This window comes from Rhinatrema bivittatum, unplaced genomic scaffold, assembly GCF_901001135.1.
Source record: "Rhinatrema bivittatum unplaced genomic scaffold, aRhiBiv1.1, whole genome shotgun sequence".
Lineage (NCBI taxonomy): Eukaryota > Metazoa > Chordata > Amphibia > Gymnophiona > Rhinatrematidae > Rhinatrema > Rhinatrema bivittatum.
Genome location: NW_021821066.1, coordinates 2,457 through 28,201, shown reverse-complemented (window position 1 = coordinate 28,201; position 25,745 = coordinate 2,457). Strand labels below are relative to the sequence as shown.

Below are 25,745 nucleotides of genomic sequence, written 5' to 3'. Positions count from 1 at the left end.
GTGCCATGACTTCTTCTGTCCAACCCCTGGGAGTACAGATGGATTTTTTTTTAACATAAGAAATTTCCATACTGAGTCAGACCAAGGGTCCATCAAGCCCAATATCCTGTTTCCAACAGTGGCCAGTCCGTCGCAAGTACCCAAACATTAAATCAATCTCAAGCTACTATTCTTTATTGATCAATAGCAGTTTATGGATTTTTCCTCTAGGAACTTCTCCAAACCTTTTTTAAACCCAACTACCCTAACCACATCCCCTGGGAATGAATTCCAGAGCTAAATTGTGCCTTGAGTGAAAAAGAATTTTCTTCAGTTTGTTTTAAATGAGCTATTTTCTAACTTGATGGAGTGCCCCTAGTCCTTCTATTATCCTAAAGTGTAAATAACTGATTCACATCTACCCGTTCTAGTCCTCTCATGATTTTATAGACCTCTATCATATCCCCCCTCAGCTGTCTCTTCTCCAAGCTGAACCGCCCTAACCTAACCAATGAAGTGTTGGATATCTCAAAGTACAATGTATATCTTTTAAGAGAAGTTGTTGTCAAAAAGGCTGTGTCTAGATACTTGCTGAGAAAGTATCAGTTAGCATTAAGTGGATGACATTTTCATTCAGCAATGACGAAAGAAAACTTGAATAATTAGTGGCGTGTTGCTGCTATTTCTCATGTTTGACACTAGATAGCAGCAGTCTGATATGAAAATGGGAAGTTGCATGAGGTGGAATAAGATGACAGCCTATTTATCTGAGCCCTGGGTATTTATGGAAAACTAGTGGAAATGCCTGTCAAGAATGATAGGTGAAAAAAAGGATCTGCACAGGCATCCGTACTTCCCAACAGTGGATGCAAAAGTCCTGTGAACAGCGGGCATACTTTCACACTCTTTGCTTGCCAGATACAGAATGCACATACCTCTCGTAACATCTGTACCACCAGATGTACTTTCATAGCGTTTCCCCCCTCCCCCAATACAGAATGCACATAACTCTAGAAGCAGGTATAACACTGCTTGCACACTCATACTATGTCCCTGCCAGGCACACAAGGAGCACACCTCTCACAACAAGTAACACTGTGTATGCTTCCACTCACTCAGAAGTACCATGTATAGCACACATACCTTCACCCCATTTGGCTGCCAGAAACAGAATGCGTGTACCTCGCGCAGCAAGTGTAACACCGCGTGTACTTTCACCTGCTGAGAGAACTCCAGTGAATAGTGCATGCATTTCCACACTTTTTGACTGTGAGATACACAACACATGTAGGTCTCACAGCACGTGTAACACGGTGGATATTTTCACCTGTGTAGTGATCTGCGGTTTACTGACTTACATGGCTCCTTACCCATGGGAAATGTGTACAATGGAAGATTAATTTTAATGGGCTTTCATCCTTAATTAACACTCTTAAGGGACAATTTTGGGTGGGATAGCGAGAGGCAAGCTTAAGGAACCAAAATCCGTTGCCACATGTCCCAAAAAGTGAGAGCCTGAGCTTATGCCTAACATACTCTGCTTACATGTGAGGTTCATTCATGTCATGGTATATGCAAAACAAAGCCATATGGAGACATTACCCCAGGAGGACAAACAGGTTTTATTGGATGTGGCGCACACAGAGACCATCTCACACATGTAACAAATAATGTATATTTCTGCATTCTATGAGGCAGTCAGTATTACCAAAAAAAGAAAGACACAATAAAACCAGACAAACGAAGGGTTAAGGGTGTTCACTGAAGCCCGGATTTTAAAAGGCCCGCGCGCGTAAAAACAGGGGTTTACGTGCGTAGCCGGGCCTTGCGCGTGCCGCGCACATAAGTGCCAGGCCTCTCCGAAGGGGCGGGCGGGCCAGGACAGCGCCATTCTACGCTGTCCCAGGGAAGCGCGCACTTGCAGCCGGCTGGCACGCGCAGGTAACTCCAGAGGAGCAGTAAGTAATAAAACCAAAAAAGTAAGTAGATAGGAAGGGGTTAGGAGAGGGGAAGAGGGAGGAATTTTAGTTGGGGGGGTCAGGAAGTTCCCTCCCAATCTGTTCCTTAATTGGAGCAGATTGGAAGGGACCTGAGGGAGGCCCGATTGCAGCACTGTGCATATTAATTGAAAATTTACCCCTCCCCACCCCCGCTGCCCGCACATGAGCATGCGGATTTTAAAATCCGTTACATGTGCACACGGCAATTCGATTTTATAACATGTGCGTGCCGGCTCAAGCATGTAATAAAATCGGCGCGTCCATGTGCATGCACCAGGAACTGTACGCACATGGACGGCTGCGCGCTCCTTTTAAAATCAACCCTGAGGTAGGAAACGAAAACGGAATGGAGCAGATCTTGATATCAGGACGATAATGCGCTGTCTGGCTGGCGACTTCTGAGAGTAAGACAATAATCCTGACAGGAAGGAATTATTTGTGCAAAAACAGCACTATTTATTAAAAGTTACAAAAAAAGAATGAAAGCCTGGAGCTCCACAGTGAAACCATCCATACCATCTTTTGACAAAAACAAGCAACGGGATTAATAGATCTAAAATGTTTCAATAAGAAGATTTATTGCACAAAATATGAAGATACGTATTATATTCATCTACTTTCTGGTTGCTCATCACTTCTCTGTTATCATAAGTTATTTCTCATCAACTATGTAGAAATATGACACTATATTATATATTATATACTGCAAGGGAGGAGAGGTAAGGGGCATGCAAGCACGCCAGCCACAAGTACCACTGACCACACTGTACAGGCAATTTCGGTTCTCGAGTGCCACAAGCTGCTTGGGTTCTTAGGATATCCACAATGCATTTTCATGAGATGTGTCTGCATGCGGTGGAGGTGATGGATGCAAATGGATTTTCAGCATGGACCTCTCTAGAAAACCAGACCGGCTTGGTGCATTTGAAGACTGCAGTTGTCGACCTATATATTTCCTTCTCTTTGAATTTTACTCCCAAACCTTTATGAGGAATGTCGCATGATCTCTGTGTTGATCATACCTGTTAACTCTCTGGCTTTCCCTGGGGAGACTCAGGAAATTTGCATCAAGGGCGGGGCCTCAGGGGAAACGCTACAAAGCTGCGAGCTTCTCTCTTTACCGCTCCAGGCGCTCCCCTTCAGTAACGCTGCAGAGAGGGGAGAGGGTGGAGCGCACCCACCGCAGGCAGCATGGGGGGAGAGCTTGCAACTGGGATTCAGCTGACGCTCGAGAACGCCTGCGCAGGTTTATGAGCGGTGACTTTTATAAGGAGAGTGCTGGGGTCAGGGAGGAAGGAGGGGAAAGAATGCTGGCGTCCTCCCTGGAGGGGAGAAGTGGTGCTGAGGGCAGAGATAGTGGGGAGGGGGTGGGAGGGGGTGGAACAGAGAAAGTTGATAGGATGAGGGTGAAAGGGGGTAATCTAAGGAAATATTTCTTTACAGAAGGGGTGCTGGGTGCATGGAGGTGGTGGAGACAAGGACAGGATCTGAATTCTAGAAAGCGTGGGATAAGCACAGAGGATCTCGGAGGGAATGATAGAGATTGTAAAGCTGAGCAGTTGGTGTGGATGGGCAGATTAGATCATGTTTGCTTCTTCTTACCTCCCCCTCTCGCTAATCAACCGCGACTCACAAGTGCCAGGGTATGGTGTCATTGATTCGCTGGCACAGACTTCTCAGGAATTTGATGATTTTGCCAGGTATGACAGGGTGTGTCCATGCATTTCCATTCAGCAGGCTCCAAATATTGCCTTGTTTTATCCAAACTCTCCTTATATACAGACAGGCCGATGCAGTATTGGTGCACGAAAAATGGACGCTTGAGACTGAGCGGCCACGACCCTAACGCACACCCATCCATCTCTCCTGGGCACGCGATACAGAAGGGACAAATGTGTGTCCCTAGTGCCTCCTCGGCACCGGCCACCCAGGAGAAGTGGCTGTGCTTGGGTTGGGAGTATGGACGCTCGGTAATTGAGCGTCCCTTTTCCTAACCTGACTGCCGCAAGACATTTTTTTTTTTTTTACTCCTTACTACTTTTTTCCAGTTCCTCCGGCTTAATATCGCCATGATAAGTGGGAGGAACTACAGAAAAGCACTGTTTTCTGCTTTTTGTTAAATTTAGGAGCTTCTGAAGACTTAACGCCTGCTGCGGGGCAGGGGTTAATTTTTGAGAGTAAAAATGTCTGTGTCGGGTGCGCATTTAATTTTTATATAAGTGGGTAATAAGGTTATAGCCTCATCAACATGAATTTACATGTGATGAGTGCAATTAGCTATGCGCTGGTTTGGACACGTGTTTTGGATGCACGTTTTGGACACGCTAATCACCTAAAGGCCCGATTTTTAAAAACCTGGCGTGCACCAAAAGGGGCAGATACGTGCCGTGGGTATTTTCAAATGCCCACGGCCAGACGCGTATCTGCCCGTATGCGCAGAAGAATGGGTTTGGCAAAAAGGAGCAGTCCAGGGCAGGGTGTGTGTGGGAGGGCCTTGGGTGGGCTGTGTCAGTGCCATTAGCCAGTGACCCACCGAAGCGTGTGCCGGCAGCCAACCGACGTGCGCAACCTGCTACTGCTCCGGCGAGCAGGTAAGTTTTAAAACAAAAAAAGAAATGTTAGTGGGATTTTAGAGGTCGGTGCAGATAGAGGAAAAGCGAAGCGCGTTGGCCAGGGGGTTTAGGAAGTTGGAGCAGACTGGGAAGGAACTTGGGAAAGAGCCTAGCGCATCGCCGCGTGCATCTCGTAAAATCCCCCCCCCCCCCTTTTGCGTGGAAGTCGGCACTAGCACGCACAGATATAAAATCGGTCGCACATGTGAGCGCGGGTAGTGGATTTTATATCATGCGTCGACGCGCTCATGTTATATAATTGGCGTGTCCATGTCCGCACGCGGGTTTTAAAATCTACCTTTTATTGCATGAGGAGTTATGGACGCGGGTTAACCAGTGCGCTAGCCTGCGCACGTGGTATGGTATTGGCCTGAGAGTTGCGGGCTGGGACGGAATAGAGGAACCTTCCTAATTTCTGAAAGAGGAAGCTGTAGTCAGGCTCAGCAAGGAACATCAACCTCCAAAACAGGAGAGCGAGGAGGGGAAGGAGAAAATAAAAAAATATGTTTATTATGAACAGGTAACCTGAGAAGGTTAGGGCTAAGGGTGATTTTAGGGAATCAGCACTTCTAACTTACATGACAGGATTTTCTTTTTCTGTCCTGATCTAAAAGACCTTCCCTAGAAGGAGTAACTGGGCAGGCAGACTCTCAGGGGACCTGCAGGTTGCGGGCGTTGCTGGGAAGGATGGGGGGGGGGGGGGGCGAGGCTCTCTCGCAGGAAGCAGGGGGAGGTCGGGCAGGGTAATGCCAGGGCTCCAGGAGCCCGATCATGGGCACCGCTCCCTCCGGATACCGCGGGGGGGGGGGGGGGGGGGGCGCGAGATCAGTGCTGAGCCCCGGAGCCTGACTCGAAGGCAGAAAGCTGCGGTCCCGGGCCACCAGTGAGGATGAGCAGCCGGAGACAGGTACGGACGCGACCTCCCATGGCAGGATTCCGCTTCCTAGCTGGCACGGAGGCAGCCTGGAGCCCCAACGAGTAGTCAGGCCACTCTCTCCAGGCGCTTTGGTCTTTATTCCCCCATATTCCCTGCATCTTTTATTTTTTTCAGGACTCTTTTACCCTGTTTCCTGTCTGCTTCCTTTTTTCTGCCCAGGTTTCACAAGCATTAAGAACATAAGAACATAAGAAAATGCCATACTGGGTCAGACCAAGGGTCCATCAAGCCCAGCATCCTGTTTCCAACAGAGGCCAAACCAGGCCACAAGAACCTGGCAAGTACCCAAAAACTAAGTCTATTCCATGTTACCGTTGCTAGTAATAGCAGTGGCTATTTTCTAAGTCAACTTAATTAATAGCAGGTAATGGACTCTAGTTTAAGAATGAAAGGATGCACGCCTTCCTGTATTAATTTTCGAGCCAGATTTAAGTTTTGAGCAAAGAAAAAAGTGTCTCGCCTTGCTTTTATCTCCTTTCTTCTGGGCAGATGTTTCTCTTCCTGAAGCTGAAGGAAATTAAACCCTATGGAGGTAATTTTCAAAGGAGTTATGCATGTAAATGTAACATATCGTAGCAATTTTCAAAAGCCATTTACTCACATAAAGTGTACTTACGTAAGTAAATCCTGTGGACAAGTCAATGGCATAAATTGTAGCAATTTTCTATTGCCCACTTACTCGAGTAAAGTGTATGTGCGTGTGAAAAAATCCAATTTTAAGTGTATAAATGCTTTTTAAAATCAGGCCCCATACAAGTACAATAGTTTTCAGGTTTTCTTGTACTTTTTCTGTGCTATACTTGTCCAAAATTTAGATTAACTCCTTTCAAATTTAAAGTGGCAGAGGCGGAAGGTCAGTGGTAGCTGGCAGAGGCCGCAAGTTTGCCCAATGGAGCCAAGGTAGCAAAAAGAGAGGTGAGCAGAAGCGGTCGCAGCCGTCTGCGGGCGCGGAACGTAAGAGTACCCCCCTTCTTAGGACCCCTCCCCGGGAGTTTGGGTTTTCTTAGGTGAGAAGTATTCAACTGGTTGATCAAAAAGGCTAAGGCATGGCTGTTCAATCAGGTTCCTTGTTTCACATAAGCTTCTTCAGGGGACAACTTGCACCAAGGTCATTTATGAGTCAATATCTTCATATTTTCAGAATACTTCCTCCAATGTTATCAATATCTGTTCATGTCCACTTCCATTGATTCTATTTAACCTTAAAGTTCCTGCAAAGCTCTTAAATCGACCTCAGATGATAAGACAAACACTCATCATCTCTATTCCGGATTCACATGTACCTTCAAAAGCACTTGATTGTACAAGAGTTTCCAAACCAGCCGATTTTGAACCCAGCACAGCGGATCTCACATTTGGTAGTGTCAGATAACACTGGAGGAAGTATTCTGGGAATATGGAGATGTTGGTTCATAAATGATCTTGGTGCAAGTTGTCCCTTGAAGAAGCTTACGCGAAACAAGGAACCTTGTAGGGAAGATTGGAAAGAGAGGCCCAGTGAGGGATTATTGGAAACACTCTGTTCAAGAGGATAACATTGTTAAAAGGGTTTCTGTGAGGAAGTATTGGAATAAACTCATTAAAGATTATTGTGGGAATATGAGATGAATTAGTAAATGAGGAGATAAAGGGTAAAAGGGATAGGTTATAGAGTGGATCTCCTGGGATTGTTAAAATGTGCACTTTAGGTTTTTTAAGATGGGTTGCGGAGTGTGTGTGGTATGAGTGTGGAAAGATTGTGTGTGGCATGTCCATGATATAATGGATTATAAGAATTGATGTGAAAATGTATATTATGACTTTATTTATTTTTTATTGTATGACAATAAACCTTAATTTCACATCATATTACATACCAAAATAATATATTTCTCAATTTTATTAAATTATACAATCTGGAGAAGGAGCAGGGGGAAAAAAGTTTCTTTGTAACAATTACCTCTCGTCTGAGCCTGAACTTTCCTGGAGAAGGTAAAGACTGTTTGTTTGCTTCCTGGCTCCTGGGGTGACGCCCACTGAACAGCACGTCGACGTTAACAGCTGGGCTGGAGCTTAAAAGCCAGTCTCCCTCGGCGCTTGTCGCTACCAGGGAATTTTTGGGCTGCATTGACACAAGTAAAGTGAGTAATCACTTTATATTTTCTCCCTGCTCCCAACCTGCCCAGGTTAGAGTTTTAAATTGGAGAAGACTTGGAGAAAAGTAATATCTGGTATCACTATATATAATTCTTAATAAAATGCCGCATACAAAAAGAAAGGCAAAGATAAGAGAGGCAGAGGCAACAACACCCTCTCTATCTGAGCCACATCAATCTCAGATACCAGCAATCTTTCCATCCCCTCCTAGAATAGAGCCGGAGGAGGTGGTCATTGTAGATCAAAGCACTGAGCGGGCGCTTAATCTACCGACCGAAACATCTTTGAGCCCCGGAGCTCCGTGTACCCCTCCACCGCCACAAGTAAATTCTTTGGAAGTATCAAAAGTTTCCTTATCTTTAAGTGAAGGCAATGGAGAGGTCCTGGCTAATAAGGTGAAAGAAGAATCAGGAACAGGAATAGATTTGAAAGTTTTACCACCTAAACCAAACGAAAAAACACTTGACTCCCTATGGTCTGCTATTGTCTCTCTCGAAGCTGCAATAATAAAACTAACACAACAAACTACAGATGCGAATCTGCAAACAAAAAATTTGGAATCTTCATTAGAAAAAATGAACAAGGAAAAACAAGGAGTGGAACTAAGATTGAATGCGCTTGAAACCTGCCATCAAAGGTTTACAATAAACAGAGATATTACACAACAAGAGATTAGAGATGATTGAGAATCAACAAAAGTACTTAAACCTAAGAGTACTTAATTTTCCTAAGCTCAATCCAGTCTCACCCTTGGACATGTTTAAGGAATATTTATCATCTATATTGAAATGGCCTGAGAAATCCATGCCTACTATATCTAAAATATACTATGTGGATATTAAGAGTAACATAGCTGAGGGAACGAAAGAGGAGGGATTGTCATTAAATTTATCAGAAGTGTTAGAAATGACGTTAGAATCAAAAATTGAGGATAGAACTACCTTACATGTTAGTTTTGTTTTTGCAACAGATAGGGATGCTATATTTAGATTGTTTATGAAGAAAAGAACAGAACTCTTCCACGGTGGAAAGATCTGAGTTTACCCAGATCTCTCCAGAACAACTCAATTAAGAAGAAAAAAATTCCTAGAATTAAGAACAGACGTGGAAAGTAAAGGTGGGAAAATGATTGTAAAATATCCATGTAGGTGTGAAGTTTGGAGAAATGGTCAAAAATATGTTTATTTTGAGATAACACAGTTAAAAAAGTTTCTTGAATCTTCCCCCCCCCCCGTGAAAATTAGCAACAGGAACGAAGCAGAAAAAAAAATATATATATATATCTAGGTTTCTCTTTTCCTTTTTCAATTGTAAAAGGTATTCCTGTTTTCCTTAAACCGCTCAAATTTCTTTCTCAATCCTGGAGCATTACCTCTCACATTTCTTACTGCAGATTAGAGATATATACCTTAGTTATTATTGATAACAATATGGAAAATCTGTAACCAATTGTTTATTTTCTTCTATGTAAGATTGTTAAAATCAGCATAAATAAAAAATTTAAAAAAAAAAATTATACAATCTTATAACACATGTGCAAATTACATAATTTTGGTATGTAATATGATATGAAATTAAGGTTTATTGAACATAGTGGTAATATTGGGTGTAATATTTGAAAATAATACTGATGTGATTCCCTATACATAGATAAGGCTTGCTCAGTGGTGATGTCACCCATATGTGAGGACTAACATCCTGCTGTCCTGTGAGAACACCTGTTACAGGTAAGCAACTCTGCTTTCTTTTCTAATCACAGTAAATATAACTGTCAATAGATTCCTTATTTTTCTCTATTTTCTCCTGTGTCGGTTCCCTGCATTTAGTGGAGGGAAACAGGAGTTTAAACTTCTGCCACAAGTGTATTTGGTTTGTCTCTCGCTCTCCCAGAGAAAAAAGAAAGCGAAAGCAACAGGCATAGATCCAATTTCACCTCTGACAACAGCTGTAGATAAAACTATTCATAATAAAAGGTCAAATTCTCTTCTGACTAGGTTACCTGCTGCACAAAAATCCATGTTACGGAGGTCTCCAGGGAAATGTGTGACCTAGGGACGACTCTGCAGTCCGCAGCTCTGCTGGCAATGCTCTGTGCTCTCTCGTTCACGGAGCCGCTCCCAGGTGAGTGCTGCATAGAAACACAGAATGTGACTGCAGATGTGGACCATGAGGCCCAGTCACTCTCTGCCCAATGACCCCGGGTGATCTCCTGCTTTTCTCTCACTTCCTCTGAAGCTTATCCCATGCTTTCTTGAATTCCTTTAATGTCTTTCTCTCCGCATACTCCATGGTGGGGGCTATTTTGTACCTCCACCAATCTTCTTGCTGGGATGATCAAGGCGAGCATGTTGGCAAGTTAGGGGAAACGAGTGTGGAGAAGCTATGAAGGTGCTTCCCTACGCAGAGCTTTGACAGTCAAATATCCACTCTTAAATTGAACATGCAGGGATATAGGTATAGCCGATGTGAGCCGGGATATGAATTTAAAATAGGGGAAAAAGAACCTCTGAATTTCCTTAGTATACTAACATGTATCCCATCGGCAGGTCAGAATTTGATAGTCATTCCCTTAGCTCGGTTGGCAAGGCTGATGAGATAAGGTCACAGGTCCAGTCCTTTAAGTGAATTTCACTGGGTAAATTGTTCTGATTACTGTGATTCCACCTTCAGGATACAATTAAAGGCTTTTCATTTTTCATAAGCATTTAGCAGTTTAATAGCTCTTCAGTAGCAGCTTTTGCTGTGGTTTTCTCAGTGCTTTTTTTGTTTGTTTGTTTGTTTTTACCAAATTTTACTTCTCATCTTATTATTTTATTAGGTAAGAAACTTGTTTAATTTAATTTGAGATTATTGTTTTTGAATATGTACGTTTTATTGTAATCCGCCAAGTACTTTGGATGGTGCAGACAGTAAATGTGAATCAGTAAATCCAGGCCCATAGCTATGTCTGCTTTTACACAACTCCTCTATGCTGCAAATGGTATGGTATAAAGGATTTGCAGCTTTGGAAGCAGCTGAAATAAAAGCAGACCTTGCTATGGGACAGGATGGGATGCTTTTCACATTTACAAGGATCAAGCCTGGTATTCCCCATCCTCTTACCACTTGACTAAAGAGAACCCCACAAATGGAGTCCAGGATGTTTCCACCCGAAAAATGACTTTTTAAAAAATATTCATTTTTCCTAGGTTTCCATATAATCATAAAATAATTGACTAGTGTTGACTTTTTTCTCCCTAGGAATTGAATCAGTGGCCATGAAACTCCAAGATGCGGGGGAGTCCATTGACTGTGCTAGTCCTCTCTTAACTGTAGGATGCATCTGCAGGCAGGAGTGGGGTCTGCTGGGCATTATCAATGTCTGACGGGTGTTGCTGGCATTAGACGCACAGGCTGACCCGAATCTATTGCCAGAGCCGGTGTTTGGGTAGGATGCACTGGGTGGTCGCCCCGGGTGCCGTGAGGTGAGGGACACCTTGAGCAGAATAAGAATCACTCGTTCTGAGGCGGCGGGAGCGTGGCAGATCCCATCCCATCACGGCTGAAGAGAGGCCCTGTGGGCAGCGGCAGATCTCATCCCGTTGTAGCCAAAGAGAAATCCAGCAGGGCAGCGGCACAGGCTGAGGAGAGGGCCAAGGGCGTGGGTGCCTTCAGTCGGGAGGGTGAGGGGAATTTTTGCTCAGGATGCCATTTGCTCTAGAGCTGGCCCTGTCTGTTGGCAAATGCCCTGAATCTCAAGCATCCAAACAGAACTGTTCTGATTACTGCTCCCACCCCTCCCCTCAAGGCAGCCTGCAGGGAACAGAAGGGAATGGGGCTGGAGAAAGGAGCAGAGCCCTGTCTGTTCCAGCTTCACCCCTTGCACCTCTTGTCCCCCACAGGAAGGACTGGAGCAGACCCTGGAGGTAGCACTAGGGGGGAATAGGAGGGGAGGGGCTGGAAAAGAGAGCAAAGGTGCCCACTCCAATCTCATCCTCTCTCAACCTGTCCCTTTGTTTCAACAGGAAGTCTGAAGGGAGGGGATGGCACAGACACAGACAGCCTGTGATCCGGGGACCTCTAGAGGTCAATATTAAAAAAATAAAAAAGGTTGAGCTTCTCCATTTAGTTTAGGTGCCTAACTTTGAACTTAGGTACCTTTCAGCTGAAAATTGACATTAATTTAAGTCTTCTATTTATTTCAATAAATTTAAGATCCTAAGGGAGTCATTTACTAAGCATTTTCCCATAGACACAAAATGAGAGAAAACCTTTAGTGAATGACCGCCCCAAATTAGGTGCCTAATTCTGAAAATGAGTGCTAAGTGGCTAACTAACCCTGGGATTCATCATTCCACTATAAATATAGCGGAATGATGGTCTGTGGGAAAGAAAGTGGCAGGGGGCAATAATATGCAACTGGCGGTATCGCGGCAGTGCGTTTTCCCCATAGCACCACGGAAAATTTCCCAAAACATTATTGCTCGCAGCGCTGCCGGGCTATAACCCTGCCCAAACCTCGTCCACACTCCTGCCCTTCCCTGATTTAAATTGTACCTCCGTGATAACGGCACATCACAGTTTAAAGAATGACCCTGTTTGTATCATCGCCTAACTCCACCTACTTTTTAGGCTCCTAAATTAAGACACTCAGTCCTAGTAAATTTTCAAAAGGCCAATTTAAGTGCCTAACTCCAAAAGTTAGGAGCCTAAGGCCTTTGAAAATTGGGCACTGTATTTATTTTTTCATTGTGGCTGCCAGCTGTGTTGCGGTAACAAAAGTATTATTGTTATTTCTGGAAGGAAATGAGAAGGTCTTTGGTAGGGTGTATACACCTGCCGTTTATTTCTGAATTCTTGCTTTTGGGATAGTGCAGTAGATAGATGGGAATGTGATCACAGTAGTAGAAGTGGGAGGATAATTCTGAACTGTTTTGAGGTATAAAGTTTTATGATTCTATTTTCTAACTAGAGAGGTTTTGTGGGGTGGCTGGTGGTGGAGTAAGGGATCACGTTTTATAGTTACATGCTATAGTAGTTTATTTGTATTATGTGTGATGATTTTCTATGTTATAAAACACCATGAGTTGTTTAGGAAGTGGCACTATATAAATGTCAATAAATGAAATGTGAATTGAAGCTGCATTCCGTTTTTTTGTTTTATATTTTATTTTTTTGTTGCTGTTGCATCAAACTAACTGTCTTTGAATGGCTTGTGGTAATTTGTAAATGGGGATCTTTTTAGGCTTTAATATTATGGTTTAATTGATTTCTGGATTTATCCTCCTTGGAGGCTTTAGATTTGCGAAGGTTTTTCTAAAGACAGAGAGTTGTTTATTTTATCAATTTTGCTTTGTTGAATTTGATTTTGTAATTATATATACCCTATATAGATAGATTATTTTGTAATTTTATGATTATTTCTTTGCTGTAACTGATTTTGTAGTTGCTTTTATATTTGCTTGATGTTCTGTTTGTTGTAAACCACTCAGGTATAAAAATTGCAATAAACAAATAAAGCAGGATAGCTGGCCACCCTACTGAATGATGACTTCCTCTGTACTACCACTGAGTGCTAAAGCTGAGTTTCACTCTGCTTTATTTTTTAGGTTCTAATGTTGCAGTGCGATATAAACATTCACTTACAGCAGTCACAGGCCAGAACGTGACCCTGCAGTGTGAGTTCATGCTGCAATTTGAGGTTCTGCAGCTAACCTGGCAGAAGATAAAAGGTTTCACCTCAGAAAATGTGGCTACCTACAGCAAGAAGTATGGGGTTAAAGTGCTGGGTGCATTCAGCAAGCGAGTGCACATTGAAGGCATCAGAACCAGCATGACATCCTTCAGTCTGCAGGCAGTGAAGCTGGAGGATGAAGCCTGCTATATCTGCATTTTTAATGCTTATCCACATGGATTTTACAGCGGGAAAACATGCCTCCATGTTCAAAGTAAGTTAAACCTTAAAAATGGAACACTACACATGCCAATCTCCCAATTCACCCATAGTTCTGGCCACTCTGCATGCCAGTGCCTCTCGTCTACACACAGTGTTTCACATAAGAAGCTGTTAGTGAAATTATACTTAATGCTGTGTCCATGGAGAATGAGTATTATTGCATCCAAACTAGAGAATTAATTCTAATTTGGATTATTTGAGCCACAGTTGACACTGTTTTAGAATTACCAGCTGGTTTTAGGTCATTAAGGTCAGTCTGAGCTAGTTTATTTTTGCCCCATTGCATCTATGGACTGGAAACTGGTTGATAACTAGGAATGTGCATTCATTTGAAACAAATGGGTAATCAGAAACAAATGAGAGTATTTTTGCTTCAGGTCATTGAAAACTGAAACAAATAGACAGAAACTGCTAGTTCCAATCTGCGGGCAAAATGTCCACAGACTTTAGCCCATGTGGGTTGTTTGAAAATAACTCTCCCTATGCCATAAGAGCATAAGAAATTACCATGCTGGGTCAGACCAAGGGTCCATCAAGCCCAGCATCCTGTTTCCAACAGTGGCCAATCTAGGATACAAGTACCTGGCAAGTACCCAAACACTAAGAAGATCCCATGCTACTGATGTAATTAATAGCAGTGACAATTCCCTAAGTAAACTTGATTAATAGCAGTTAATGGACTTCTCCTCCAAGAACTTATCCAAACCTTTTTTGAACCCAGCTACACTCACTCGCTCTCTGCTATGATCATTTAAATATTATAAATGTTTTAAAACACAGAAATTTAGGATATGAAAGCAGAAAAGTCTGAAACCCCCTTCCCAAGGGAGTTTGGGTAAAGAGCATGCTACCATTTAAGTGAACTACAGCAGAGAAAAAAGAGCACAATGCAGCTATGTAACATGCACCACCAGCCCAGGAAACCCAAAATGAGATTGAAAAGGTTGCCAGAAGGTGCTTAAATGACCATTGAAGGTGCTTAAATAACCATTGAATAGATGAACATACATGCATATTCTCTGAACATATGTAAGATAATATCACAAAAGTCAGAGGTTAAGAATACATCATCCTAATGTATTTTATTCATAACAGCTTTAACATGTACAAAATAATTTTTCACTATTTATTATTGCGACTGGACCCTAATTTACATACAATCTTAAATACATAAAGAAAATATTTTTTCTAACATATGTAAACCTAATACTCACGATAAATGGTGTGAATGAGGGTTTGTGTGAGTGGGGATTTATCGTGGGTATTAGGTTTACAAATGTTAAAGCTGTTACGAATAAAATGCATTAGGAAGAAGTATTGTTAACCTCTGATTTTTATGATATTATCTTACACTGAATAGATGAGTCAGAGACTCTCAGATAGGGGATTTGCATGTCATAGCCTCCAGACTACTGTTGGTAACTTGCAGTGAAATATCACGTTAAATCAAAGGATAGCAAAATTCTAAATTACAGAACTATGACTGGAAAAGTCCTACACTGAAGAATTCTGAATGAGAGAAGGATTTATGAGAGAAATGTACTGAAAAAACAGTCCTAGAAGCAAACAGATTATCACCCTGACTAATAAGGGGAGTCATACCCTTGGGTACCCAATTCTCAGACAACAGAAAAAAAAAATCAGGCAGGATGGAAGGGTATGCACATCTTCTCTTTCCATGGTTCTGCCTGGGTCTTGGCTTTTTGGCTGAGAGAAGGTGACCCATCTAGGCTGGATAACAGTGAATGACTGCCCATGAGCTTAGTGGAGCTAAAATTGCTGAAAGCTATGACTGCGGAGGTCCTGAATCATTGCATGTTGAAGAAACCATGAGCCTAGTGGAGTTGTAAACCCAAGCTGGAGAAGACCTGAAGGACAGTAGCAGATCTGGAGATCGAGTGACCCCCCCCCCCCCCCCTGAGAGGAAGGGGATCCCAGTGACAGATCAGGAGGTGAACCTGAGTCCCCCAGGAGGGTATGGACCCCAGCATCCGATCATGCAGATGCCCAGGAGGAAGAGGAGACCAGCGGAAGATCGGGATGTGATCTTGGGTCCCCCTTGAGCAAAATAACCCCAATGGTAGATTGAGCAATCCCCCAGGAGGGTGTGGATCCCAGTGGCAGATCAAGTGGTCCCCCAGGAGGGTGTGGATCCCAGCAACAGATTGGTATGTAACCCTGATTCTCCCAGGAGAGTGTAGACCCCAAAAGCAGATCAAGCTGTCTGCCTGGAAGGTGTGGATCCCAGCAGCAGATCGAGCAGTTCCCCAGGAGGAAGGGGACCCCAGCAGCAAGTTCAGAGGTGCAGTCAGGTTCCCCAGGAGGGCATGGTCCCCAGAGACAGACTGGGAGGTGAAGTAAGGTACCCAGGAGGACATGGACCCCACAATTGGCATGAACCTTTGCTGAGCAAAAGTGGCACCGAGGAGATGGCAGCGGTTCAGATACAATAGACTCCCCAGGCCAACACTGCCCACCAGTCCAGTTTTATCTTTTCACATGGGTGAGACTTGGTAAAAAAAAAAGGGGGGAGGATAAGAATAACACTTGATTAAGCAGGAACTCAAGAGGTCCCTTCTATTCTATATGGTGGTATACTGAAGGGGTCAACAACCTCAAATTACCAAATATTAAATATTCTTGCTACCTTGTAGAAATGTATATAGTTGTGTGGCCTGAGACAACTAACCACGAGTAGATAAGTGAGCTGCTTGACTTCCTATTAGTGATGTACATAATCATGTAGAAATGTATATGCTTGTATAGTCTATTAAACCTGTATATATTTGTACATGCTGCCAGCCTTGTTCACAGTCCCATTTGTTTCCTGAGGTGAAGGGAGGGAAATCCCACCCACTAACACCTTCTTCCCCAGGTAGAGGCACCAGCCGCCAAGGATGTGAGGACTGAAAGAGTCTGCCTTGGGCGGGGGGGGGGGGGGCTCTCACCAGGTCGGTCCCAGACCCAGGAACGCCCTGCGAGGTAAGTGGTCAAGTGGGCATTCTAAGTGCGGTAAGGTCCAGTTAGTCTGCCCAGTTTCCTTCCTGTTGCAGTATCAGACCCTGTTTGATCTCTGACTTTCCCTTCACTTCCCCACTGATAAGGATGCTCTGTATTTATCCCAGGATTTCTTGAATATCGTTACTGTTTTGGACTCCATCATCTCCACTTTTCCATGCATCCTTTCAGTGAAGAAATATTTCTTTGTTACTCCTGAGCCTGCTCATTTTGTGCCTCATATCATGATCTCTTGTTCTAGAACATCTTTTTTCCACTTGAAAATATTTCAGCATTGTGATGCAACTGTGGTGGGAAAGGGTGGGTTGATTTGGGGCTGGGAAGGGGAAGAGGGTTTGTAACTGGTGTGAATTTGTTCAGTAATATTCATTGTCAGCTGTGTAATTTCTATGAAAAAAATTAAAATAAAGAGCTTAAAAAATGTTCATATTGTGCATTATTGACACCTTTGAGATATTTCTATCTTACATCCCCATCTCTCCTCTAGGAGAAAATGAAACAGGACAGAAAAACGTAGATTGCATATTTTGCTTTATTTTCTATTTGTGTAATACTAGTGAGCTCCTTATTCAATAGGGTTTGTCTGGATAAGCTGCAACTTAACTGGACATATTTTGGGGTTCTAAATATCCACGCCCACTGACTGGTTACATTTTAGCTGAGTAAGTCATTGTCCAGCTAAAATTTAACTGTATAAAAAGAAGCAGTACAAACGGCATTCGAAGGCCAGGGCTTCCACTTAGCTGGACAGTGCTGATATGTAGAACTAACTGGCTAAGTTTTACCGGGTAAGTCTGAACATCAGCACTGTCCAGCTAAGTGGAAGCCCTGCCAGTCTAATGTAATGACCCTTTGGGCTCATTACCATTAGGTCTTAGTGAACTCCTTTTAGCTCGTGCAATATACTTGGCAATTAGGGGGAGGTCCCATTTGGTACAAGCCCCTCCCTTTTAGAGATCTAGGATGGCCATCCCTTTGGTAGGCAATAAAAGCAGCTCTCTACTGAGAGAATAAGGGTGGGGTTCCAGAGCAGTACAGAAGTGTGTTTCTAATTTGGATTTTTGTGCCTACTTAGAGGATCCAAGCAACCCCTGCCTAGGGATCCTGAGCAAGGTCAGGAGACTACACTTCCAGTCCACTAACTGGCTGGTTTGGGTTTTGCCTCTGGTTTATTTTCAGGTTTGGAAAATGTTTTTGGTAGGAAACCTTGGAAGACCTCTGGATGTTGCCTGGAGAGAAGGCATGGGAAACCCTGTCCCTGGAGGCCCATGATAAGGAAGACTGGCCCCTTTGTAACCTTTTTCAAATATGCAGTAAATAGCTGAGCAGCTGAAGTTATCCAGCTAACTTTATCCAGATAACCTTTCCACTTGCCAGCTTACTGACCTGTGAGTTCACAAGTAGAGTGCCTACATTGTCACTGTAAAGGGAATAAGAGTAATTGTAGGGCACCATTCTTCTATATAAAGATCTGGTACCAGAAACAGAACAATAATTAAGCAGACACAGTAATAGGTAATAAGAAAATAGGATAAAAAAAGTGTGGAATAATTTTTTCATATTTCTTGTACTTTTTATGAAATGTTATAGGTTTTTTTTTCAAAATTTTGTTTTCTTTAGTCATTTAAATTAAATAAATTAACTCTTTGCATCTATATTATTTTTCTTCTTGCCTTCTTGAATTACCTTAAATTTAGAAACAGGATTAAGACCTGGCTGTTTGAACAACTTTTCACTAACTGAATTCTAAATCATAGAGTCTGATGCAATAAGATTAAGAGGCATGACCACTGTATATATTTATTATAGTTTATAATGAATTTTTAATTCTGTCATTTTGTGGATATTGTTATATTGCTATATGGTTTGTTTTTATAATTTGTATTGCCAACCACCTTTATTCTATATGATAAGTTAGTATACCAAATCGATTAAACCATTCAGCAGGCAGCATATTATTTTCTTAACAATGTCTTTCTTTGCTATACTCCAAAAAGAAATTGGGAATGTGGGAATGCAGAAGGATAAAGGTAGAATTATATCTTTTAGTCACTCCAAGCAGATGATTTTCCAAATCCTGCAGAGAAATAATAAGTGTGAACTAGGGTAATTGCTGCACACTAGTACCATGACCCTGAGAAGAAAAGATTAATGGGTATTCATTCAATAATCAAGTGACTATTGAATGAATACCCATTCCATCCAGGCACTGTGTGATTAATGTGACATGTACTTTATTTCAGGGAACAAAGAATCTTCAGTCAAAAGATCCACATCATTAAGTTAGTTTTTTATCTCTCAGATAAGAGTAGCCTCTAAAGGTTGTGTAACCCTTTCTTTATGGATAAATTATGTCCTAAAGGGCCATAAAATATTTGCATTTTGGGGCTACCTCCTCAGTCTCTTTCCCCCGATTCTGCTCCTAAAGGATGGGTTCTTTCTGTTGGGGTGAAGGATAACCTCCAAAGCCCAGGGCTGGAATAAACTCCCTTGAGTGTAGAATAGAATACCATTGCTCTTTGGGCAAGGCAAATTTATAAAACAGGCTGGATTTACTGGATATGGGGGTAGATTTTTTAAAACGTATGTGCATGCATCCATGTGCACATATGGGCTTGCATGTTATAAAATCCGGGCCAGCGCGCGCAAGAAGGGGTGGGATACTGCAAAATTCACACGGCGACACCTCGTGGCCTTCCCCAGTTCCCTCCCAGTCCGCTCCAATTAAGGGAGCGGACTGGGAGGGAACGTCCCTATCTCACTGCCCATACTCCTTCCCTTTTCCCCTGTCCTCTCGACCCCTGAAAACCGCCTACTTTTTTTGTTTCTGAGCTTACATAGTAACATAGTAATGATGGCAGAAAAAGATCAAAATGGTCCATCTAGACTGCCCAGTAAGCTTCCCAAAGTAGTAACTGCCGCTCCGTACAGGTTACCCCAATGTTTCTCTTAAGGGTAGTATTCCCAAAGTAGTAACTGCCGCTCTGTGCATGTTACGCCCATGTTTCTCTTAAGGATTGTAACTGCTGCTTCGTGCAGGTTACCCCCATGTTTCTCTTAAGGGTAGTAACTGCCGCTCCTTGCAGGTTACCCCCATGTTTCTCTTAAGGGTAGTAAACTGCCGCTCCTTGCAGGTTACCCCCATGATTCTGTTAAGGTAGTAACTGCCGCTCCGTGCAGGTTACCTCCATGTTCTCTTAAGGGTAGTAACTGCCGCTCCTTGCAGGTTACCCCCATGTTTCTCTTAAGGGTAGTAAATGCCGCTCCGTGCAGGTTACCCCCATGTTTCTCTTAAGGGTAGTAAATGCTGCTCCGTGCAGGATACCCCCATGTTTCTCTTAAGGGTAGTAAACTGCCGCTCCGTGCAGGATACCCCCATGTTTCTCTTAAGGGTAGTAAACTGCCGCTCCGTGCAGGATACCCCCATGTTTCTCTTAAGGGTAGCAACTGCCGCTCCATGCAGCTTACCCCCTAAGTTTCTCCTAAGGGTAGTAGTAACTGCTGCTCCAGGCAGGTTTAGCATTTTTATTTATTCCCATCCTCTAGCCCAGAGCTTTCCAAACTTTTCATGTTGGTGACACACTTTTTAGACAAACATAATTTCACGACACGGTAATTCAGTCTACTAGTAAACCAGAGGTTAAAGGTTAAACGAACGAAACATATTTCGACAATTTATGTATGTTTCCTTAAATATATACATAAATAAAATGTTTCACGACACAACCTATCTCATGAAAACCTTAAATTTATATTAAAAATATATATTCCAAGATTCATGTTATTGTTATAATTTATGAGAAACAATAATAAAACAAATTGTCTGTCCCCCACACACTCATCTCTCTCCTCCCCCCAGCACATGTCTGGCCCCCACACACTCATATCTCTCCCCCTCAAGCACATGTCTGTCCCCCCAGCACGTTTGCCCCCCACTCACTCATCTCTCTCCCCCCAGCACATGTCTGGCCCCCACACTCGTGTACCTCGTCTTTTTTATTGTTGCCAGTTAAGTGCTTCACTCCCTTCCATGATCACCAGACACTGCTGCTTGCAGTCAGTACTCCTCATGGCCAGGCCTCATCGGCAGCAGCAGCCAATGCAAGGATGGCTGGGCTCGTTCCACCCACCAAGCCCCCCCAAAAAATGCAATTGACAGCAAAAATCACCCAATAATAAGCAACCCATAAACTGAAAAAAAAAAGTGAATCTCTAGAAAAAAAAAAGCCCAAACTCGCATCAGAGTTGACCGGGCTTTCGCGACACACCTGCACACTGCAGGCGACACACTAACGTGTCCCGACACACAGTTTGGAAAGCTCTGCTCTAGCCTTTATGGATCCACAGTGTTTATCCCATGCCCCTTTGAAATCCTTCACAGTTTTAGTCTTCACCATTTCCTCTGGAAGGGCATTCCAGGTATCCACCATCCTCTCAGTGAAGAAATACTTCCTGACATTGGTTCTAAGTCTTCCTCTCAAATCGTGACCCCTAGTTCTACTGAATTGTTTCCAATGAAAAAGGTTTGTTGACGAACATGGATCATTAAAACCTTTCAAGTATAGCTCCTGAGCTGTGTGTGAACCTATTCTTGTGGATGTTCCCTTGTGTATTCCTGTTGCGTGACAGGACTGAAACACAGATTATTGGGAGTGTTCACACACTAGGAAAGGGCTGCTGCACCTTTTCATACAGTGCCTTTTCAGCGTTGTGTAGAAAGAGTGTTACAAAGACACATAATAATGGAGTGCTGTGTAGCCTACAGTGAAGACTTCATATGTGTTTTTTACTGTTTTTCTTCATTTCTTTAGGTCAAAATGACATTTAGTAAACATGCCAGATGAGTCTCCTGTGAGAGACAGACATTAATGCAATATTCTTCATTTTATCTCCATGCAGGGCGGTACAGGAGCAGGGAAGGCAAGGCCTAGGGTTTCAGCCAAAGCCAGTGCAGCGCTCCCTGTTTTCTACTGATCAGTTTCTAGAACAGATCTTTCAAGAGCCCATTGATTCAGATGAATCATATATAATGTTTGGGATTTGATAGTCTGGTAACTGAGGAGGGTTAAATCCAGTGGGCAGGAAGATAGCATGCCCATTGAAGTAATAATTGATACTGCTGGGATCAAGCACCCTCCAGCAAAGGCTGATAGTTGAGAGCATGAGAGGGGCCTCTGGCCTTCTACCTCCTCATCTGCCCTGAACCCCAGCTCCAGCTGCAATACCCAAGGATCCAGAGAGGGCATTGCACAGGTATGGTGGTACATTAGTTCTATGAAGGACCAGTGTTTGCTGAATGCCTTCACTATCAAAAGAGCATAGTCAGAGGTACATAAGAACACAAGAAATTTCCATGCTGGGTCAGACCAAGGGTCCATCAAGCCCAGCATCCTGTTTCCAACAGAGGCCAAACCAGGCTACAAGAACCTGGCAATTACCCAAACATCAAGAAGATCCCATGCTACTGATGCAATTAATAGCAGTGGCTATTCCCTAAGTCAACTTGATTAATAGCAGTTAATGGAATTTTCATCCAAGAACTTATCCAAACCTTTTTGAAACCCAGCTACACTAACTGCACTAACCACATCCTCTGGCAACAAATTCCAGAGCTTAATTGTGCACTGAGTGAAAAAGAATTTTCTCAGAATAGTCTTAAATGCGCTACTTGCTAACTTCATGGAATGCCCCCTAGTCCTTCTATTATCCAAAAGTGTAAATAACCGATTCACATCTACTTGTTCAAGACCTCTCATGATCTTAAAGACCTCTGTCATATTCCCCCTCAGCCGTCTCTTCTCCAAGCTGAATAGTCCTAACCTCTTCAGAAGGATAAGCTGTTCCATCCCCTTTATCATTTTTGTTGCCCTTCTCTGTACCTTCTCCATCGCAACTATATCTTTTTTGAGATGCGGCGACCAGAATTGTACACAGTTTTCAAGGTGCGGTCTCACTATGGAGCCTTACAGAGGCATTATGACATTTTCCGTTTTATTAACCATTCCCTTCCTAATAATACCTAACATTCTGTTTGTTTTTTTTGACTGCTGCAGCACACTGAGCCGACTATTTTAAAGTATTCACTGTGATGCCTAGATCTTTTTCCTGGGTGGTAGCTCCAAATATGGAACCTAGCATCGTGTAACTCCAGCAAGGGTTATTTTTTCCCTATATGCAACACCTTGCACTTGTCCACATTAAATTTCATCTGCCATTTGGATGCCCAATCTTTTAGTCTTGCAAGGTCTTCCTGTAATGTATCACAATCCACTTGTGATTTAACTACTCTGAAGAATTTTGTATCGTCCGCAAATTTGATAACCTCAGTCGTCTTATTCCTTTCTAGATCATTTATATATATATTGAAAAGCACCCGTCCAAGTACAGATCCCTGAGGCACTCCACTGTTTACCCTTTTCCACTGAGAAAATTGACCATTTAATCTTACTCTCTGTTTCCTGTCTTTTAACCAGTTTGTAATCCACGAAAGGACATCACCTCCTAACCCATGACTTTTTCACTTTCTTAGAAGCCTCTCATGAGGGACTTTGTCAAACGCCTTCTGAAAATCCAAATACACTACATCTACCGGTTCACCGTTATCCACATGTTTATTAACCTCTTCAAAAAAATGAAGCAGATTTGTTAGGCAAGACTTCCCTTGGGTAAATCCATGTTGACTGTGTTCCATTAAACCATGTATTTCTATATGCTCTACGATTTTGATCTTTAGAATAGTTTCCATTATTTTTTCCCAGCACTGAAGTCAGGCTCACTGGTCCTTAGTTACCCGGATTGCCCCTGGAGCCCTTTTTAAATATTGGGGTTACATTGGCCACCCTCCAGTCTTCAGGTACAATGGATTATTTTAATGAGAGGTTACAAATTTTTACTAATAGATCAGAAATTTAATTTTTGAGTTCCTTTAGTATCTTAGGATGCATACCATCCAGTCCAGGTGATTTGCTACTCTTTAGTTTGTCAATCTGGCCTACTACATCTTCCAGGTACACAGTGATTTGGTTCAGTTCATCTGACTCATCACCCTTGAAAACTATCTCTGGAAATGGAGGTGGAGTGGATAAAATAACAAAATTAATCACTCCTTGGCAAAAAGGCAGAAAAGGAGATCAGGAAAAACAGCAAGCCAAGGAGGAACAGCCAGAAGGTTATAAGCACAAATGCTTAGAATCTGGCCAATAAAGTTTCAGATCTGCAGGCCCTAATGGTGGAGGCAGACTTGTATATTATCGCTATTACGGAGACTTATGAATGGGACACGGCTGTACTGCGCTATAAGGATACTGATGACAGAAAGGGAGAGGGTTATCTCTTTATGTCAAGAATATCCAAGCAACTGAAACACAGGGGAAAAGTTTAAGTGCTTGTACTCATTTGTAAAAAGAAAGTGATGGTGACTCGGCAGCGGTTGAAGTTGCTACACTGGCGGCCGGATTTCTAATGGCCCACGTGCGTAAAACACAGGGTTACGTGTGCATTTTAAAAGGGTCCGGCGGCTCACATAACCCCTATTACACGCACAACAGCCGGGCCTCAGCAGAGGGGCGGTCTGGGGGCGGGGCTAGGGGCGCCTGGTACAGCGGCATTTGCTTGCAGCTCCTTTGCAGGAGGAAAAAGTAAGTTAAAAAATGGGGGGGCCTATGGATAGGGATAGGGATGGATAGGATAGGGGAAGGGAAGAAAGGTTAGGGTAGGGGGTAGGGAATTTCCCTCCTAGTCTGCTCCTTAATATTTTTTTATGCAACCTCAGGTTTTGCAGCTTTGTTCTACATTGTGGTAGTACCAGGGTTAACGTGCCTTTTTTAAAATCGTCCTCAGCTCACTGCTTTTCGTCTTCCAAAATGGGTCCTGGTGGGGACCTTCCTGTGATATCCCCCCCCCCCTCTCCACTGGATAAACTGGTGGGTGTTCTTGTGCTATTGGTTTAAGCTGCCTCTGCATGCCCTCTTTGTTTCCTCTGAGGATCTGTTTTCTTGATTTGGTGTTGTACATTTACTGTGGACACTCCCCCCTCATATAGCAGAATCTTATTGCGTTTCATTTATTTTAATTTTTATTAATTTATTCCCCTTATTATTATAACTAGATGTCTGATTTCAATCAAGTTCATTCTTGAGTTTGTATTTGTTAACATAGTAATGATGAAGAAAAGACCAAATGATCCATCTACCGTAGTCTGCCCAGCAAGCTTCTTATGGTAGCATCTGCCATGCCATGTAGGTTACACCCATGTTTCTCTTCAAGATAGCAACTGCCGTTCCATGCAGTTATCCCCAAGCCTTATGATAACCCATAAAAAAAATGACTGCTAGCAACATTTTTACTGGGTGATGAGCCTTCTTGAAAATTCAGACAGTGCTGCTTGATGTGCTTTGCTTACGTACTTGGCTGTAGAAGCAGTCCTATGCTTTTTCCCTTATTTTTGCATATCAGTACCCCAGACCATAAAAGCCAGGGGCCCTGTTGTTGTTGTATGAATCCAATTCCTCTTCCACCCAACCCCTGCCGACAAAAGCAGAGAGCGATGATGCAATGGCATCAAACGCATCAAGACTTATTGGTTAAGGTAGGTAAGACCATATCATCGGTTAAGGGTAGTCATTGCGGCTCGATGCAAGTTACCCCATGCTTATCAGCTTTCCAGACCATAAAAGTCGGGGCCCTCGGTTGCTGTCTGAATCCAATTCCCCTTTCCTCCTGCCGTCAAAGCGGAGAGCAATGTTGCAGTTGCATCAAGCATCAGTGCTTGAAGGAAGTGGCATCACTCATTCAAGATGACCACTTAGTTGACTAACTCCTCAAGCCGATGCTTTTAAAAGAAAGTTTGCCTTTCACAGGAGTTGAATTTACTTTTTTATGTTTTAGCTCCAGGTAATAGAAGTGTCGGCCTTGAGAGATGTCAATCCTCCACAGTAAAGTGTGCAGTAGATTATAACAATTATGGAGCGGGGAGAAGGGAATTTTCTGTGAGGGGTAAGACAACACTGGGAAGGAGTAAACAATGTGTGGTTTTTGTGAGGGTTTTTGTTTTACCTTGTGCAAGGTTATTTTTCAGAGGTTGAGAATTGAACACTTTACAGCTATTTGCCTTTTTTTTTTTTTCTACA

The 25,745-nt window shown here is 43.0% G+C and overlaps 1 protein-coding gene across 1 annotated transcript; it reads left to right on the top strand.

Annotated features, from left to right (window-relative positions):
- Positions 1 to 3,563: 3,563 nt before the first annotated feature.
- Positions 3,564 to 13,591, top strand: LOC115082421 (the record flags this gene model as incomplete). Its single annotated transcript, XM_029586655.1, has 4 exons — positions 3,564 to 3,679; positions 7,876 to 8,059; positions 9,659 to 9,785; positions 13,253 to 13,591. Coding segments are annotated over exons 1-4 (766 nt in total), but the record flags the coding sequence as incomplete, so codon positions are not given.
- Between the last annotated feature and the right edge of the window lie 12,154 nt (positions 13,592 to 25,745).